Here is a 20473-nt window from a genome sequence, read left to right as displayed (position 1 = left end):
CTTCTTGCATCTTGCTTTCACTTTTGCCTACAAGTGTCCAAAAATCTGAGAGACACTATTTATCAAACAGAAATCCTTAATTACATTTGGATAGTTAATGAAGTCCCCAGACTCCACGCAGGAGGCTGGACTTGCGGTGCAAGGGCAATGGAACAGACTGGGCAGGAAAAGGGGAGGAGGAAGCGTCATTGCTTCATTCAGAAACTGGATGGAACAACCCTGAGAAAGGAGGAACAGCCAGCCTCTTTTTTTGGAGAAGGTCATGTTCCATTTCAGCCTGAAACAGAGGACTGACTCACTGTCCTTGTGTTTCTGAAAAAAAAATCATTAATCTGTTCTAACTTTTTTTGTTCTTAGGGAAGAGCCTGTTTTGTGTGGCACCCTTTTTAACCACTTACCTGCTTGGTGTTTCTACAGTGACCAGGAGCAAAGGGGAAATATTAGATCATGTCGGAATTCTGGCTGATTTCCGCCCCAGGAGATAAAACAAATCTGCAGGCATGGGAGAGAATGAACACAGTGACATCTAAATCCAACCTGTCCAGCAACAGTAAATTCCATATTCCAGACTTAAAGGTAACAAGGAAAGGGTTTGGGTGTGGGTGATACAGCAGCATTAGCCAGGACTAAAAACTTTTGGGATAAATGTGGGATTTATCTTTTGGGATAAGATGCAGAGAGCAGAAGATTGCAGTCAGGGAATGAATTGTGCTCAGTCAACTGAAAATTGATCAGAGAGAAAATAAGTCATTGTGCTTGAAGCTGAGCTTTGCATTGGTAGGGTATACATATAAGGAGTGAAGATGACCAGTTAAATAACTAATTTGTTGCATTCAATGTGCTGTTTCTCCTACTCATGAAGGTGATACAGCATTGTACATCTTAGATCGCTAATGCAAAGGGAGTAGCTAAGTATCTCAAACCATGCCAATAAGATTAATGACAGAGAAAAGAGCACTATAATGCACGTTATTCCTTGGGAAATGGATGTATGTGTTTATTCAGCTACATCATCCAGCTTCATATCACCATATAAATAGGAAGAGTATTAATCCATGATTTTTTAAATATGTATCTTTGCATTATTTAATCCTTTTTTTATAAGATCTTTACCTTATCTTTATTTCACTTGTGGCTATCAAAAATCCAAATATGCTGCATTAAAGTCAATGGAGCTACCACAGATGTAGAACTTGGTTCTTTGGGGAGTTGCCATCACCCATCACTTAACAAAGCTTCACTTAGTGCATCTGGGATGTGGCTTTAATCTAATAAGACTGTTAACAGTTACAACTTGAGCTATAGCAATTACAGAAGGATGCAAGTGAAAGGGGAGTGTGGCCTGTTCTCAGGTAGTAACCTACTGAATTTTCATGTCAGTGTTTCAGACTGGGAGTATTGTTTTTTGCATGTGCACCTGAGATGGCTGGATTTTACCATCTATGGGCCTTACCCAGCCGGTGTTGGTGTGAGTCCATTAATGTCAAAGGAAATAAAGCATTTGCAGTACCTGAAGGTGCAACCAGTCCATTAATATTCTGCTAATTGTTCTATGTAAAATTTGATTCTTCTTCAGCTTGACCCTTCATAACGTTGAGCTGGCAACATTACAAGAAAAGGTTCAGCAATGTATTGCAATACCATAAGCATAAGATTATGACTGTGACAAAGAGTTATACAAAAAACAGATGTTGGTCTTGGAGGAAATTACTTTGTGAGGGGCTTAGTCTTTGGTAATAGCAAAAACCACAAACAGAGACCCCCTTTTGAATTAAGTGCTGCTTCCCTTGGTTCTCTCAGTACATCAGATTGGTTTCTATGTATATTGTGTGCATTTCTAGCCACTATTTTGTCATGTAAAAGATCAGTCTATGCTACTTGATGATACAGGAATGAAAACAGGAAGACGGTGATGTATAATCTTGAGTCTACACATACATTTTTTCCTTTATTGGAAAAGGCTTTTTGTGCTCTAGGTACTGGGTAAAGGAATTGCTACTATTTTCCACTAAGTAAATAAAGTTCTGCCAGCGGAAGCCTTAGACTTGTGCATCTTTCACCTACTTTTCATCTTTTGCGCAGGTGGGGACACTGGATGCTCTTGTTGGTCTGTCAGATGAGTTGGGAAAACTTGATAGCTTTGCTGAAAGGTAAAATAGATCTTATTTACTCCCTACAAATGAGACACAGACATTGTTTTTATGGGACGGTATGTCCTTGTGTTCACCTCGGTCTGACTCAGTTCAGCCTGGACTATAACTGGCCTAAAGTGGATAGGCTTTGTTTAACCCTTGTGTTGACTGTCATGGAGTCATCTCAAAGAAAGCAACATTCCTTTAAACTTGGATGAATTAAGACAGTGCTAGTTTTGTTTGCATAGCAATCTATTTGAGTTGCAGTGTTAGGGAAGCTGTTTATCAAAGGGAAACTGCTAAAAAAACGTGTTTTGTTTTGTTTTTTAAGAATGTCACCCCGCCTCATCCAGAAACTTAATAATACGGCATTTGGAGAATATGAAGCCTTCCTTGATCTTATTTTCCCAGAATATTTCTCTTGAGCCTTCTGCCCCTTTTCAACCAGATATAGCAGTTCTAAGGAATAAGTTCTCCTTAATGAAATCCAGAGTTCTCCCCCTCAGACTTTTAAACTCCTTGAAAATCAGAATATTGACTCACATTGTATCAAACCTACTTATGAAAAAACTCACATGATTTCCTTGCTGATCATTGCCCAGTTTGCCTTTTGGGCCAAACTGACCTGGGTGTACAAAGGATAATATAATACAGCAAGCTGAGAAAATGCCAAGTTGTAAGGTACTTCATGGTACAAAGTAGCCTTTGTTGTTGAGGCAATGAAAGTACAAGCTGCTGGGGTTTTTTGTTTGTTTGTTTGTTTCAGTGTTGTTTTTTGGTTTATTTTTCCTTTGGAAGCATACCTCATATATAGTTGTGGTCTTGATCACAGAGGCACATGTCAGCTCTGGAGCCTTTTGCCATTTTTTCCCCAGCCAGGACTGATAAGGATTTGCTTGTCTAAATACGCTTGATACTTGCATAGATTTTGTCTGGGGTTGCAAGTGCATACAGAAACACTGATATAAGCTGCTCATACCTGTGCTAGGCAGTTTGGGTAAAAGTAAGTCTGCTAGAATACCTTTCTCCGTAGGATATTTTTTTTTATTATTATTTTTATTTTTACTTTACTAGTACTACAGCAGGGCAGTAGTGGAATGATTACGCTTGATCACTCTGGGTTGAGCACTATTTTGATCTTTTTAGGATTACTTTTTCAGGATTTTTATCAAGACGGAGCAATTTAATATTTAATTCATCAAGAAAACCTCCATTGTGACTCTGGCAGAGAAAACTGCTCCAAATTGTTTTTAAAAAGTGTTCAGGCCTCTGGTTCATGCTGCAGAGATTTTTCACGCTGGAATTAAGTGGAAACAAGGCAAATTTCGGGAGAGATGCTGCCAATACCTGCTGTCTATTGTAGTGGAAGATGTCTCTACTCAAGGCAGCAGATAGCTAAGCAACTGTGTGATCTGTATTTGAGGGCTGCCAAAAATCGTGAACCAATTTTCAGAAAGGCTTTACTAATTCCCAGCTTTGTGACGAATTAACACTTCTAAAAAGCTGTCTGTAGGATCCATGTGAGATCACAGAGGGTAGTTTGAAGTTAAATGCCAGTAGAAACTCCCTAGGCTCACTGTCTCTTTCTATTACCTTTATCTTAACTTGACAACATGGTACAGCTCCTTGTTCAAGCTGGGTGCCACTTTGATACACTAATCATCTCTTTAATGCCAGTAATGACTCTTGCTGTGTGACATGCTATAGGCACCGAGCAAAGGGGTCAGTGAGGCCCTTCCACTGTAACCTGCTGAGTTAAGGACTCTTCCCATTTCTCTTGTTTGCCTATCCAGATAAGGATGAACGAGATTTAGAAATAAGAAAACCATGTTAAAAAATAAGAAAAATGCATTAGCATAGAGTAGTAGCAGAGAATAATCAACACAGATCAGGTCCCACAAAGATGTATAAAAGCATTTTGCATTAAATAAAAGTGCATGGGTTTGCGTCTGAATTGTGATTCAAGGGTTAAAATGCCAAGCACTTGCACTTTGTTTAAGTAAATGGCATCCAGAGGGTTACAAACATGTTCAAATGACCTGAGCATTTTGTTCCTCCTCCTCTGAAACAGCCACCTGCTGCACTGTTGCTGGATAAACACAACTGCTAGGAAAGCCAGGCGGCACAAACCTGTCAGCGCTGCCTCCTGCCAGGACAGCAGAGAAGGGGCAAGAGTTTGCAGGATCTATTGTTTCTATATGCTTTTATTATTTATTTACACTGAGAGGTGGAGTGTTTTTCCATGTCACCATGTGGTAGCATGGAGCTCTCTGAAGCTGACGATCCCCTTGGTCACTCTTATCCGGGCGTTCTGCTGAGTCCTCAGTCAGTGGAGCATCCTGCAGTGGCCTCAGATTGCAGGGCTTCTGCTCCCGCCGGTGTTTTGGAGGCGTAGCTGGTAGCACCCTTTAATATACAGTATAATTTAATGAGTGTTAGTCTTTTTTTTTTTTTTTTGGAAAGTAATGACATTGCAACAATTTCAGAAGCAAAATATGAGTCTTCCAAGCCATAATAATAGGCTAAATTGAGTTATTCTCTTTACAGATTTTTATTACTACTTTTTGAGGCAGTTTAGCTGAAACCCTCTCCTTTTATAACACCTCATTTGAGCATGATATTTGCTCCAGGTGGGATTCATCTCGTCTAAAGGCAGAGGTTTAAGGGTTGGATGTGAAAGCTGCTTGCTGTTGGATGTCACTATAGGTTATGGGGCTCCTCCAGAGGTCTGATTCCTCTTGCTTGCCTCAGACATCAGTGTTACGCAGAGTGCATGTTCTGTCTTTGCATGGGAAATGCATTGGATGAATTAATCCCACTTGCATTTCACAGGATGCAAGGCAAGGCACAGAGAATAAGCCAGGACTGGAGAACAATGCTCTGGCCCAGTGTATACAGACATTCTGACCATGTCCTGCCTGCAGGGACCTTGGGGCATATGGGCTGGAAGGGAGTCAAGCCTCACCTGGGCAACTAGAACTGTTGGGTGCACAGGTGTCCCACTGTCTATACCTATGGACAGAGACCAGAGCTAACTGACTCCCAGCTATCAGGTTAGCCCCCAGCTGCACTCAACAGTAACAAAAGCAGCTCAGGCCCCTTAGAAAAGCTACTGGTTTATACATTTTCCTGTTGGCTGCTTTCTCCATAATGCCCTTATCCTGCTGTACTGTTCTTACCAACTGGGCTGGAGTCCTGTCTTGTTCCAAGTTCCTTTGGGCTCCCTGGACATTACAAAGGGGCTGAAAACCAGCTATGCCTGCAAACTGAAGTGTTTGGCAAGGTTGCAGCTGATGAGGAACCGCTGTGTGGATCCCTGCACCCTGCCTGCAGCCTGACTGGGGGCAAAATGCAGTGTTCTCCAGCAACACTCAGCTGCCACCAGGTACCAAAGTGGCTGCAGCCAGATGGTGGAAACTGCATCCCTAAGAGGGCTGTGAGCTAGATGGCAATGGTGTAGATTTGTCCTACAGGCACTTTGAACTGTGCCTGTCCAGGGTAATGAGAAGAATGTTTTGGGTTGGAAAGGACCTTTAAAGATCATCTAATCCAACCCCCTGTGGGCATCTTTCACTAGACCAGGTTGCTCAGAGCCCCGTCCAACCTGACCCTGAACACTTCCAATGATGGGGCTTCCACAGCTTTTCCAGTCAACCTGTTTCAGTGTCTCACCACCCTCATCACAAATAATTTTTTCTGTATATCCAATGTATATCTACCCTCTTTAGTTTAAAACTGTTGCCCTTTGTTCTGTCACTATATGGGCTGGTAAAAAGCCTCTCTCCATCTTTCTGATAAGCCCCCCTTTATATATTGAATGGCTGCAATAAGGTCTTCACTTCACTAGGCTGAAAGACCCCAAAGAGCTGGAATTCTGACTACTGCATTCTTGAAAGCATCAGCAATCTCAGATTTTTCCTCCCCATCACCGGACTGGAAAACCTTTCCAAATACAGTGAGTTTCTTCACAGGAATGGAGATAGAGGGAATCTTTACCTTTATGAATTACTGCTTTTAAATGTCCTGTATATCTGCTTGGCAGCACATCAAAGAAAATCCTTTTCTCTGATGCTGTCATGGTGTCTGCACCTGGCCTGAAGTCCCTTTCCTGAACTCTTGAAAGCCACAGGATGTCACAAGACACATTGTCCAAACACTGCAGGTGCCTTTTCAGTCTCCAGCTTATCTGCAGCTGTAGTAGTCTCTGTAAGGAGAGAAAGGGAGAAGCAGCCTGTCATTATGCTCCACTCCATGTCACGATGCCAAGGATTATGTCCACTTCATGTCTCTGCCGATTTCATGATCAGGCAGCTACTTTTTAGCTGATGGTTGTTTTTTTTTTTACAAGGTGTATTCAGCCTGGAACAGTTAGGGAATTGAAGGCCAGATTCTGTGAATATTTCTGAGTAAAGGAGGGTACTAGAACAACCAGAAAGGCTCTTGGCCTGTATGGGATAAGTATTTTGACCAAGGCCAGGGAGATCTACTGCTGGAGGAACTTGATGAATCAATTGTTTTTAAATTAAGCAAAAAAATAAGTAACTGTGTAGAGACAATGTTCTCCAGGAGGGGCTCTGTTCGATTCACCGCTCTAAATCAGGAAGCAGGAGGATTTGAATCTAGTTGTTCCACACTTTAAAGAGTGTCTTGTCCACCAAGCTAAAGAGAGAAAGAGTCCCCTAAAGAAGAGGAATAAGAAGGAAATTCTCCCTGTCAAGCAAGAGAACATTGTTGTTTTCCTCTGAGTGCTTTGTTAAGAACCTTGTCTCAGCAAGCCCTAAGGGTTTATTTAGCATCCCGTGGAAGAGATTTTCAGACAGTGTATGTGTGTAGCCTCTTGTTCCTTCATCATCTTCAGAGTTTCAAACATGAGTTTCTTGCCTTCTGGTTTCTGCTATGAGTATCATGAGTGTACAGAAGACTGAATCTTGATCTTCTGGAAGTTTAGAGCACTGGGGAGATAGATGATATATTACCTTTGTGTTTGCAGAGATCAGTGTATTTAGAAATATGGCATTTAGTTCTGCAACATGCTATAGGTTGTTTATCATCATTTCAATTGCAAATAACTTGCTTCAAAAATGTTTTGTTTGGACATCTCCATGCTTATCAGATCATTGTGGAAATTGTTTTATATTAATTTTGTTTCTTCACTAACAAAGCTTCTCTTGTTACACCTAAGCATAATAAAGAAAATAGCCCAGTACATAGGAGAAGTTATGGAGGACTCAAAAGATAAAGTCCAGGAAAATCTTCTGGCCAATGGAGGTAGGTGTTGTGAATGTGGATATTTTAATGCATTGATGCTGCCTGTGTTTGCTTCAGAATATGAACATGTAGAATTGAAACACTCACACAGTAGAAAGGACATCCATCAGCGACATTTTTTAAGAACACATATACCCTGCTCCCATTTTTCTCAAAGTTAGCAGAAGCTTTATCCAGCACCAACTTTGTTTCCAGGAGAGTGTTCAGTGTCTATTACTGAACTTGTTTCTAACACCAGAGCTGAGGAGTGAAGAAGAAAGCAGGAGACATCCTTCTTCACTCCTAAAATGACTTTTCTGTGCCCCGTGTGGGCTTGATCTCTTACAGGCAGCTGAATCCCATTCTGTGTGGCTGCATGACATCTGCCAGTGATCTGTTTAGTGATTTGCCTTCAAATCACACGTCATAGTCCTGGCATAGATCATGTTGTTACCTGTGGATTTCTGACATCACAGGTGGATGTGTGAGGCAACAGCTCCAAAACAGGAGCTGGAGCTGCACTCACAAGTTTGTGCCGGGGGCTGGCAGGACGTGCAGGAGGAGGAAATGCCCTCCTGTGATGTCCTTCCCTGGCTGGCAGCAATTGTGTAGCAGAGAAGAGCGGGCAGCAATGGCAGGGGCACTTTTGACATGCCAGAGGGCTGTTGGAGCCCACTGCCTTTCTGTATGCTCCCCTGCAGCATCTCTGAGTAGTCACTATGGTGTTAGTATAACCTCCATGAACTTATTTCCACCCTTTATTATCTAGTATGGTACTCAAGGCCCTGAAGGGGCCCTGTGCCAAGGAGAAAATTAACATTTAGGAACTGATGGCTCCTAGATCTCTGCATGTGTCATTAGATCCTGAGTGTGTTTCAGAGCAAGTTTCTCTCAGCTATCCTGGTAAAGTACAGCGAAGTTGGATGTGTTACACTTGCTACTTATGGCCTTGTAGAGTGACACTATTAACTGTCGTAGAAATAAACTAACAGTGCACATTCCATCAGCCTTTGACTGTCTGCAGTGTTGTTCTTCAGATCTGAATAAGTGAAAAATGGAGTGGAAGTTCTTTTAGAAATGTCTTTTTTGCATGAAATAAGACTGATTTTTGATGAGAGCAACCACTTGACAACTACAATAATCCCAATTATTATGTTTCAGGGCTAAAGGATAAAATGAAATGTCTTAAAAGTACGTTGAGGATTGATGATTGTGGTGTTGTTACAAGCATGCATTTGTGTGTATTAGTGCTAGAAACAAGTCTTGGTCTGGTTGTAGAGATACAGTGATCAGGTTACGATGGATTTCTCAAGTAACAACCTCGTAGCTTGATCACGATATCCCTATGACTTGAGAAACAACAGGTTTCACTTATTTCCTCTTTTTACACCATTTTCCTTTCCTATCAGCTCTGCATGTGTTGTAATATAAGGATGTGGAAATTACTTGTGTTACTAATTTCTGTCCTCCATCTGGATTTGGTCATCCAAACAAATAATGTTAAACTAAGACATTAACCTTTACAAGATTATTACTTGCATCTTAAAAAATTGATTCAGCTTTAGTATATGAGGATTCCCCTAATACATTCCAGTGTCATTCTTTATAAACAGAAGCAGCAATTTTGCTGTACAAATTCTTCGTCCTCTGCTTTCTGGTTAGCAAAAGGACCCTAAAGTTGAAGACTTCCTTGGGGTCATGAAATAAGAAACAAAATCATAAGAGGCAAGTTCTTGCTGCATGGTCCTGTTTCAGACTATTAGACTGTCCCAATTCAAATTTTGTTTTAAGTTACACTCTACAAGTTTTCTGATTTTATCTCAGTTTTATATATTCCTGGCAGCAGTTAGGTCCACAAACTGATGAAGATGGTGGCTGCATGTCTAACAATTGTTTGGTTAGATTTGGGTGAAGAAAAATGCAAAGTACTAGAAAATACAGCTCTTTTAGTTAAGTGAACACACACACTACTTTCCAGTGGGCAACGGTTGGAAGCAGCCACGTGGAGATATCTGTCTTTAATATAAAGAAAAGTGTGTGTTTGTGTAATAAAGGAAATTTTAGTATATCACAACAGCAGGAAATGCTTTCTTGCTTATTACAGAATAAAAAAATGTGAAATGTACATAAAGCTTTTCTTCAAAGAGTTGGACCAAATTCTCTTCCATTTATAGTAATGTTACACCCAAATGAATTTTAAGATTTGGTAAGTGGTGGAATAACTCCATTCTTTATAATGAGCTCAAATCAAAGCAAAATGGAAAGCGTAACAATTTTAGAATTGTTTCAAAGGGAAGGAATTCAACACTGCCTCTTAGAGCTGGATGAGTAAATCAGAGTTACGAGAGGTTCAGGCTGTGGTGTTCCTGGGCAGCTGTGAGTGTGCTGGGGTAGGTAGGAAGCATCTCTCCTGGATGGGCAGCTATGTGAAGTCTTTTAGAAGGGACTTGACAGGTTCCATGAATGAGGGGTGCCATTCCAGGAGTATCAGGGTGCTTGGACTGCTTGGCATTGTAAGCTCAGTGCTGCTGGTGTGGTCACAGTAGTTTGTGCCATCCCCAAGATCAGACTGCTTGACTAAACTGCACCAATGCCAGAGCACGGCTCGGGAGTGAGCTTGTAAAATGGGCCGAGAACTCATGCTGTACTTCACTGCCTAACATTTGAGTTGTGCTGAGATTCAAGGAATGCGAGCCTAGAAAGGGCATGTGTAGGTCTTCAGGGAACTTACATTATCTCTTCAGCTATAAATAGGTCAGAGCCTGTGAATTCACTGTTCCTCCACACAGCCCGGTGATACCATGTTCTTTGCAGGTTTCATTCCCATTGAATTTAGCAAAGCCTAAGCAAGAAAGCTTGGAAGAGAGGCAGCAGGATGATGTCCTTGTTTCGTGTACCTCATGCTAAAAATGCTCCATGAATTTTATTGCTCAAGTGTTTCTGATCTCCCTGCCTTCCCCCAAGAGACCATGAGCAAGCATTGCCAGAGAACTGTGCATGCAGGAGCTGTGTGAGCTCTCCCTGCCTTCTGCAGTTTTGTCCCCTTCCGACACCCTCCCTGTGCAGGAGAATTTGCTGGTTCCCGATCAGACCTTAGTGGGAAGGGTTGGATCTTTGCCTTGTGACTCCTGTGCATTGGATGAATGAGAAGTTCACACAGCTGTGGTTTTAGAAAGAGGAGAAAACACTGTCACTGAAGTTCACACAGCTATGGTTTTAGAAAGAGGAGAAAACACTGTCATGACAGTGCTGTCTGCCTCTGAGGCAGCTTATCCTTTGCTAAGAACCCTATTTCCTCCTAACACAAGACTTTCCATGCTTTGGAAATCTAATAGGGTAAACTGACTCTGTTGTGGGGTGAGAGAAGCCCATGGAAAGGATAGCGCTCTGCTGCCGAGGGTATTCGGTATCACACGGGACAGGGTAGTACCCTCAGCCTGGTAGTATGGCAACCTGTAAAGTTGCCCAAGAACACTATGTCAGGGTGTGTCTGACAACCTGAGGGCTCTCAGGACTCAGCTTAGGCAGAGAGCTGTCTGATTCCGTGAACTGCTAGAGGAGAATTTTTATTTGGTACAATAATGTACCAAGTCTTAATGTTTTCCGATGTTAAGGAGCAGTGGTCTTCAAACAAAGTGAAATAGCGTGATCCTGTCACCTCCACTCTATTGTGGAAAGAAGTCATGGCTCCCTGTGGCCCAAGGGTGCTGTCTTTTGGGGAGCTGCATGCACAAGGCCTTGCTGTGGATTTCTGTCCTGGGTGCTGTGACTGGGTTTATCCATTTAGGGAAATCCAGCCTGGCTTTGTGTGAGATGGGGAGCTCTGTGTGCAAAGTCAATGAGGAATTCCCCATCACACCCGAATTGGTTTGATTTCTAGTGAGTGCTGGACTAAATCACAGAGCAGTAACATCAGCTATGCTCTTAATATCTTTGATCAAAATCTCAACAACCCTGAGTATTGCTGCTGGTCCTGGGCCAGTATTTTTCAGTGTTTAATACCAGGATTAAATTCAGGCATATTGCAGTAATCAAGATTGAGGTTATGTGAAGCCGTTTCTGCTGTAGAGAAGAGTGGCTGCACATTGCTGTGTCCTGCTGATACAGCTGATTTTTCAGTAATGCTTGTTCTATACTGTTAGGTGTAATGCAGAAAAGATTTCAGGTTCAACTTCCAAGTTTGGAGATATTTAGAAAGGTGATTGGATTTGGCATATGATCTGAGCAGATTTGATCTAGATCAAATTTCTATGAGGTGGGCTTCTGGTTCACTCCCGTCTCTAATGTTAAAGTTATGTCTAAGCTATAGCTGGGGACTGCTACCCAAACTTAGACCTGCCATCTGGTAAGCTGTCTGCTTTAATGCATCTCTTTGCATTTTCAGTTGACCTAATTAGCTACCTGACACGGTTCGAGTGGGACATGGCCAAGTATCCCATAAAGCAGCCGCTGAAGAATATATCGGAAGCATTAGCAAAGGTAAATTGTACTCCAAATTTTAAGAAGATGTCAGCATGGGGAAGCATGTCTTTTGGCAGTTTTTGGTCCCTCCTCTCATGGCAGTCAGTGAGAGCTTTGCCTTTGGTTTGGGCAGGAGCAGGCTCAGAAGCACGCACTTGGTACTGAAGCAGTTGATATTATTTTAATTTCTACTCTATTGATAATGATACATATATTTAAACCTATTAGTCTATAAGTATATGGCACTTTATCAGATTTACTAGAGTACATTGACATGCTTTCTGCACTTTAATCCCCTTCATTGTGATATTTTATTGCTTTTATATGCTGCCATATTATTCTCCATTTTAGAGTTCTTTTGTGAAGTTGTTGGCCTGACAGGCTGGATGAATTATTTGCACTGTCAGTCCATTCAGAAAGGTGTGATGTGTTGTTCAATACAGATTACAAATGAAACTGTGAACTTGCACCTTAGGTGCAGCCATAAGGCACACAGCATCAGCTAACTGAACCCTCCTTTCTGCAGAGGCCTTTGCCACCGGGGAGCTCTGACACCAGCTCCCTCTTGGCCACCATTAGGTGCTTTCCCTTGCGTTAAGGTGCAGAGAGGGGGGTGAGGACAACTCCTCAGGCACTGAGTTGACTTGCTTTTTTTACTTTGTTTTAGCAAGTGACTCAAATAGAAACAGACCTAAAGGCCAGATCAGCTGCATACAACAACATTAAAGGAAACTTGCAAAGCCTGGAGAAAAAAACTGTGTAAGTATAGCACGTGCCATTTTGCATCTGGAATGCTGCATGGCTGAACTGAGGACAGTGCGTGCTCACACCCATTGCTGTGCAGTGGACCATGTGTGGTCTGGTGGGAACAAATTTTTCTGGCTTTGGAGCATCTACAGACCCTGCAAGAGCTGGGGCAGGGGAAGCAGGTGTGATCAGCTTGTCTCAAAATCGGCTTGGGGAGACTGCAGTTCCTAATAGGATTTTATTGGCACTGTGAGCAGACAGTCTTGGGAAAAAGTCAAAACCAAATGCACTGCGTTGTTCTGATGAGATTTCAGGGAGTCAGAAATTAGATTAGCTGGGTCAACTGGTGGATTCCTTTGCAAGACAGAGCTGTTTCTTATGGGAGCTCTGAAAGTGCTGTTCAGAAAGTTGGCTTTACAATATCCCAGGCAAAAGCATCTATTTTCCTTCCCTGCTATGCCTACCTCATCAGCATATCCCGCTTAGATTTTTCTTTTCTTTGTTTCATTCTGTTAGTCCAGGTGATGATCTGTCAGGGCTTCACAGATGTTCTCTGTCCTCTCTTCAACTGCTTATGGTCTTTACCTATGTCAATTCTGATACCTGGATTTTCTAGGCAGCCTGCCTAGAAACCAGCCTTTACCCAGGGAAGATATTCAATTTTGGCCTCAAACCAAACCCCAGGGTGGTTGGAATTTTGTTCTGAATCTGGAGCTACAATCAACGTGCCTGGCACCAACTCTGCTGAATTTTTTTAACCCAACCAGAAACCACAGGAAAAATACTTTCAGGTGGTTGTTCAGAATGACTTTGTGAAAAAAAAAGGGTACCCGTCATGGTGACCTGCAGAACATGTACACTGCAGTGCCCACAAGGATCAGAAGAGCCGTATGGCAGCTACATCTCCCCTCTCTCTGCCGAGTTCCTGTGTCCGTGTCTCACCACCTCCAGCCAGCAACACTGGCATGTGCTTCCGGCTCAGCATAGATGGTGTAATACACATTTGTCTCAGGCTGCCTGCACGTGGATGACCATGGGCGGGAGGGACAAGGGGACATTAGATCCCAATTCCCTTTTCTTGGCACCATTCGTATTCCCAGCCCACTCCTGCAGCATCTCTTCAGCTTCCACATCAGCTTTAAGCACCTGGAGAGGGAACGTGAGCAGTGCTGGGCCTACAGCAAGGTGATGAAGAAGACGAATGGAGACCTCATGGTCTGGGCCTAACTTCCTCTCACCAGCCCATCCACCCTTAAATGCTGGCACCTCTGGTGTCTACCAATCCCAGGGAGCTTGGGTTAAACAAACATCTAGTAAGATGTTACTGGGCCAGTTAATGTTTAGACTGACACAGCGAACCTCAAACCAAAAACTACTTGTTTTGGTCCTCTTCACCCCTGCCCAGTGACAGGGAGGGCAGCTGCTCTCTTCCTGTACACACCTAGTGCCTACCAGCCATGCCTGGCCAGCCCCAGCCATCTGCACATCCTGAGTGTGCAGCACTAGTGGGACTTCATGTGATAAAGTGGGCTTAGGCTGCCCCCCCACAGGTCCCAGCTGGACATGAGACCACTGCTCCCACTGTCCTTCAGCTGGAGCTACCTCAGTGCTTGTTCTGGCAGTCTGGGCATGCCAGGGTTGCTTTGATGGCTTAGGTCCATACTAACATTGCTCACTGTGACAGGCAGCTCAACAGGCAGCCTTGAGGAGGCAGGTGCCTTCTGTCAGACATGGCAATGACTGGGAGCTGGTGGTAACTTCAGGTGTGCATCTCACCCTTCCTGCAGAAACAATAGCAGCAGAGTGGTGTAATTTCACATGGAAAAAGGGTGTAAACTAGCCTAGTGCTGGTCACCAGTATTCTGCCATTAGTATTAGTTGGTTTTTTAGTCTTTTTAGTTGCAGTAAAAATAACTAAATGGCCACTTTAGAAGTATAGAGGTGTCTTTGAGCCACCTCCTTCCTGGCCACCTTCTACCCTAGTATACAGCATAAGCAACTATACCCACAGCACAATACCTCCACTGTGCTGCTGCTGGGTTTCTGCTAATGCTATTTTTGCTTTGTCTTCTTCACCATAGGGGAAATCTGCTGACTCGGACCCTAGCAGACATTGTGCATAAAGAAGACTTTGTTCTGAATTCTGAGTATCTTATCACGCTGCTCGTCGTGGTGCCCAAGTAAGGCAATAGTGTGTGCACATGTGCTTGATGTGGCATTGAGTTTCAGGTCTAAGTGCTGGATCCAGGCGATACTGGGTCAGGCTGGGGCAGCTCATCTGCACTATGGCTGGGGGACGGGTGGAGCTGTTAGCAAAGAGAACAGTGTCTGCCCAGGGTGGTTCTGGCACCAAAAGAGACAAAGGCTGCTCTGAACTCAGAGCAAGACAGAAACGGGATTTTTAACTGTTACAGAGTGGGTTCTCAAACAGCCTCCTGGTCGGAATAGTTAAGAGTTCAAAAATAAAACAGAAAAACCAGATTCTTACTGGAGGTTAGCGGTTTATAAGAGGAATTAGACCTGTCAAACTCAGAAGGCTTCTGCTGGCCATGTATTCATTACGTGCCTGCACATAGGATGACTGCTATGATCACCATCAGTTGTGAAGTTATGTGATGTCCTTCTCAGGAGCCTACACAAAACCTTTCCTCTCTGTATAGCCCTGTCCCAACACACACACATACAGTACCGTCACTCTTCTGTCTGTGAAAACTGTGTTACAAACAGCTCTCTCAGGTAAGTTTGTTGAGTTTATTATCTGCACATTCTTTCAGATTCCCCCTATAAACAGACTTCTTGCTTTTCAAACTCTTACCATCCCCTTGGCCCCTTTCTCCCAGTGCTGGCACTTGCCATGTTTGTGGTGTAGCACCAGATGAGCTCTGGGATTGCAGGTAGCAGATGTACCACACCTACCCAGCGATCAGGGGCAGCCTGTGCAGGGGTCCTGGAGCGTGGGACACTGTGGGGCAGCCTGGAATTATGTACCAAAAGCCAGGTTCTTTCCATTGTCAGCTTCCTCCTCTGGGCCCTTCCTCATGCCAAGAGCCAAACTGAGAGCTGAGGGTACAACATTGAGGGAAACATTTCCCTAGCTGGTGACTAGGAAAGTATAGGAGAGGCTTAATGTATCTTAACCACATAACCCAGCATGAAGAGCTCCAACCCTTCTACCCTAAGCCATTAGCTTAATTAACTATATTTATCAACACATTTGCTTTCTAGTATATAGTATTTAGTTACTGTGCTTTGTTCTGTGTTGCTCAAAGGTCAAGCTATGTACAGTGGCAGAAGACCTATGAATCCCTCTCCGATATGGTAGTGCCTCGCTCCACCAAGTAAGTGAAATTCCAAATTAAGGTCCCTGTTTGTTTCAGAAATCCCTGCCATGTTTCAGCCCCTTAAATTGCTGGATCCTGCAAGGAAACATTTGTCTAACACATGGGCTCCATGTTAACATATAGATTTGCCCAATCTCATTCTCAACTGAAATCAGAAATTACTCTGTTGAAGGGAAGTGCAGATGAAAGGAAAAAAAAAAAAAAATCCCTTTTTTTTTTTTTTTTTTACAATTAGCTTATTGTTCCCTTTTCCAGTAACATAGTTCTTTCTACTTTCAACCAGGGCCTTTGCTTTTTTGTGTAAAACAAACAACAATTTGCTACATTAATCCAGGAGTAAATCCGACACATGCAATCATATACAACTTTATGGAAACTACTTTTTACAAAGATCAAACACTATATTTGCATCTTTAATTGCTTCCTGCTGTAGAATAGGATAATTCAGTGTATTGTTATTTGCATTAGCAAATGCCATGTTAACTTATCCTTTCACCTGGAGTAAAAAAACCTTCCTAGGAATTAAATATTCCCCCACTCAGCTCACACAGACCACAAGGCCCAATCAGGGCACAAGAGGTGAGGGTGCTGTTATCTGCAATGGAAGAAGTGGAAAGCACAGGGAAAGAAGAAAGCTGTTTGCTACTGCCTGTCTCGAAAACACAAGTGCATGGAAAGTGGGGAAACGTTACCAGGAAACAGAAAAATCAGGAAGGCAGAATGTGTGTGTACTACAATGGGTTCAGGAGCTTAACTCATGGGAGCTTTACACTGGAGATAGTGTGGCTGGTGCTAGTAAAGTCTTTGTTCCCTATTTCAGTCACAGCAGTTCTTGAAAAGCAGGGTGTTGTTCAATGTCATAAATGAAAAAAGAGCTGCAAGAGAGGAAAGTAAAGAAAGCCTGAGGGCTTTGCCATGTCAAATCACAGCAGCGAATCTCCCTCCCACAGAATGATTGCTGAGGATGCAGAAGGAGGACTCTTCACCGTGACCCTATTTAGAAAAGTGATGGATGACTTCAAGGCCAAAGCCAGGGAGAACAGGTAAGAGCACCGATTGCTAGGCGGGGCAGGCTAGCAAACAGATGATGAGGGGCAGGTGAGGCTTGTTCTGTGGGCAGTACAGCTGAATCCATCACTGGCTTTTAGGACTTCTTCACTGTTTGTGCTGCTGCTGGCCCTGAAGCTGCTGAGAAGGCAGGGTGGGAAGGAGCTGTGGCAGCAGATACAGCGATCCTCTTTAAGCACCAAACTACAGCTCCCTGAGTTGTCCTTCCTGTTCTCACACTACTGACATCAGGAAGCTTGCTTTCTGGAGGTGACTTCAACTCCCTCCCTCCACATACTTTAACCAGTTTAATGGCTAGCAACTTTGAAACGTCCCATACCTGCTTCTCCAGAGACAAAAGAAATGAGCATGCATATTGCTTGGACTATGGCTTGTGAGAGCAAATGTCATTCAATTGTAGGTTCATGGTTCGAGAATTTTATTTTGATGAGAAGGAACTGAAATGTGAAAAGGAAGAGCTGATGAAATTAGCTTCTGATAAGAAACAACAATATGTAAGTAGCACATGAAGTTGATGTCCCACATAATGACAGCCTTCCCTACCAGTGTGCCTAAGCACCTCGCTCCCAGAAATGGCTCTATGGTTCCATCAGACTCCTGTGAGCTTCATTTAGCCCAGAAAATTGAGTCATGGGATAGATAACACAATCTGCCCGAGGTCACTTGAGTTTCTGATAAACTGGGAGCCATTAAGAGGCTGCCTGAGAATTATCTCAGCAGCCCATGATGACTTCGGTGGTAGCAGCTATGGAGCTGCTTCACACAGCGAGGGGATCACAGTACGGTTGTGTCTGTTCTCACAGGGCCCTTTGCTGCGCTGGCTGAAAGTGAACTTCAGTGAAGCATTTGTGGCTTGGATTCACGTGAAAGCCTTGAGAGTTTTTGTTGAATCTGTCCTGAGGTAGGTGGGTAAACACGCAGTACCTGCAGTTTCCTGCAGAAGTCAAAACATACAGCTCTCTTCCTGGGATAGTTCCTTCATGGGAGGGAACAACCCTTACACACCACACTCCAGAAGCTCACAGGAGACAACACAAATGACCACAAAAAAGGTGACATACAAAGTTGATGAAAAACAGTTCTTTGGGGGCATTTACAGGGAAGTAGAAACAGAAAGACACTGTTTAGTTGGCTTTCAGCTTCAAAAAGAAAATGCTTTCTGATAAGGAGGCAGCACACCACCACTGCGATGGTGCACAGTCAGCTAGCGTGGTGTGCCTCCTCCCAGGAGATGCTCATGTATGTTCATGTGTTTCAAGATATGGCCTCCCAGTGAATTTCCAAGCAATGCTGCTGCAGCCAAATCGGAAGTCTGTAAAACGCCTGAGAGATGTCCTAAACGTGGTCTTCAAACACCTGGATGAAGTTGCAGCAGCAAGTATCATGGATGTATGTATGTATTTGGACTCCCAGTGCATGTGCTGTAGCTTGTCTCAGTTTAGCCAAATGAAAACTTCCACTGTCCAGGGCCAGAGCACCCATCTCCTCACACCTTGCAATATTAGGAGCTCTGGATGCAGCTCTAATCCCCGGTGGTTACAGATTGGATTGGGGTAACAGGTAGGCTCAGATTTCATAAAATCAGAGAATGGTCTGGGTTGGAAGGGGCCTTAAAGATCATCCAGTTCCAACCCCCCTGCCATCAGCAGGGACACCTTCCACTAGACCAGGTTGCTCAAAGCCTCATCCAGCCTGGCCTTGAACACTTCCAGGGAGGGGGCATCCACAGCTTCTCTGGGCAGCCTGGGCCAGTGTCTGACCACCACTGAGATGCATAGAGATTGCTTCATTTTCTGTTGAAGCATCTGATGTTTACAGCTGCCAGATGGAAACAGGTCTGCTCAATTATGTCAGTTCCTCAAGAGCTCAAGTCTTCTGTAAACATTCAGATCAAGACAAGCAGGAAGAAATAATTCAGAACTAAGTGCTAGGACTGTGACAGCTCCATCTCCTGTAAAAGGCTGTCACTGACCAAATCCCTCAACTGAGGACTTCAGCAAGCAGCAGTACTTGCCTTCTTCCTCCCCTTATCTTGACTGCACAAATGATTTAGGATAAACCAACTGGGATAAATCAGTAGGCACTACAACAGCCTAAAACCAGCAAGCTTAAGACCCCAGTGCACAAAGGGAGGAGAAAGAAATGAGTTGCTCTAGAGCTGAAACACACAAAAATGCTACAATACACATTTGTAAATTTACAGCAACCAAGCATGACTTCTCAATGCTCACTGTATGGGGCAGCCTGAAACCACCAACCGACACCACACTGTCAGTGGTGAATTCCCCATCTGAAAGCACAGCAAATAGAAAACTCCCTTCCCCCTGGTAAAGAGGAGCAGAAAGAATCCTCTCGCACTTGGAACCGTGCAACCGTTTGTCGGCTGGAACTAAAGTCATATTGTTTCATTTTGCAGCCTGGCATGGACATCCCTGGTTTACAACTGAGTAATCAAGAATACTATCCCTACGTCTACTTCAAGATTGACCTCAGTCTTCTTGACTGCAGTTAAAAAACAGCTGCTCAAGCTTCATCTATTCATTTTCAAGACCCTGATGTTACAGTCAAACAATCTTTAGCTGCTGAAAGTAAAATTAAAATGCAGATGCTGTAGCAGGATAATTGTTTAAGATTTTCCTACCACTTCCAGAAATTTTTACAGGAACTTCAATAAAGTATCTCTTGTTCACAGTTTTACAAAAACATATTTGAGAAGCAGGAGGTACTATGGTAGTATTTATTTTTTTGGTAAACTAAAAAGATAAAATATCTGTTGGACTTGAAATAAAACAATTTTAAAAGTGTGGTGGCTAATGGATCTACTAGGTGTGCACAATCCTGTTTTTCTAACAAAGCAAACTTAAAAAAAAAACCCCCAAACAAACAGAAAAAGTAGAAAGCAGCAGAGCAAAACCCAGGTTTTTAATTAAAAAAACAAAACCAAAAACAGCCCAAGAAGAAAGATCCTCCAAATTGCTGCAGAACTCATTCTCATTTGACTTCTAGAAGTTTAGTTTTTGCCAAGACATTTCAGGTATAACAGTTCCATCAGATCACATCTGCCAGGATGAGGTTTCCTGCCCCAAACCAGGAGTCAGGTTACTGTTGGCTACCAGTGGTTCTCACACTGCTTCTCACAGGCACCAGCCACAGGCGATCCCTTACAGACACTAGGTGGCAAATATCCATATTGAGTTATTTCCTTGAAAGGAGGGGAAACTAAGTTCTTTCATTCCTTACTTATAAACAAGCTGATCACATGAGGGTCACTTCACCAGACACTGATACACAAGACAGGGAGAGCACCAAAATGTAATAGTATTTTTATTAAAAAAGCAGCAGTAACCATTTCCATTCCTGATTCTCCTTCCAAGGAAATAGCAATTTCAAATCAAAATGATGCCAGGTGGGAAGTGAAGAAATATTATCCAAGTCACTGGAGACAGCACCGTGGTGTTTTTCTGTCAGCACCTGGAA

At 43.2% G+C, this 20473-nt stretch overlaps 1 protein-coding gene across 1 annotated transcript; it reads left to right on the top strand.

The window, feature by feature from the left end:
• Positions 1 to 208: 208 nt before the first annotated feature.
• Positions 209 to 19508, top strand: ATP6V1C2 (ATPase H+ transporting V1 subunit C2). Its single transcript, XM_010168656.1, has 13 exons — positions 209 to 300; positions 418 to 576; positions 2083 to 2150; positions 7315 to 7400; positions 11764 to 11858; positions 12508 to 12599; positions 14669 to 14767; positions 15857 to 15925; positions 16879 to 16971; positions 17397 to 17490; positions 17800 to 17897; positions 18256 to 18385; positions 19413 to 19508. Exons 2-13 carry the CDS (start codon positions 448 to 450, stop codon positions 19506 to 19508), a joined length of 1149 nt encoding a protein of 382 aa, XP_010166958.1. The 5' UTR covers positions 209 to 300; positions 418 to 447.
• The last annotated feature ends 965 nt before the right edge of the window (positions 19509 to 20473 follow it).

This window comes from Antrostomus carolinensis, unplaced genomic scaffold (genome assembly GCF_000700745.2).
Source record: "Antrostomus carolinensis isolate BGI_N321 unplaced genomic scaffold, ASM70074v2 scaffold30555, whole genome shotgun sequence".
NCBI classification, from domain to species: domain Eukaryota; kingdom Metazoa; phylum Chordata; class Aves; order Caprimulgiformes; family Caprimulgidae; genus Antrostomus; species Antrostomus carolinensis.
Note: the sequence above shows the minus strand (reverse complement) of the source record. Positions and strands in the feature narration are given on the sequence as shown.

What these genes read in the sequence shown, in the direction of transcription:
- ATP6V1C2 (XM_010168656.1), top strand. Translation starts at nt 448, where the DNA reads ATGTCGGAATTCTGGCTGATTTCCGCCCCAGGAGATAAAACAAATCTG. An exon ending in AAATCTTCTGGCCAATGGAG is followed by an intron (nt 7,401 to 11,763) that starts GTAGGTGTTGTG and finishes TTGCATTTTCAG; the next exon opens with TTGACCTAATTAGCTACCTG. An exon ending in CAGCAGCAAGTATCATGGAT is followed by an intron (nt 18,386 to 19,412) that starts GTATGTATGTAT and finishes TTCATTTTGCAG; the next exon opens with CCTGGCATGGACATCCCTGG.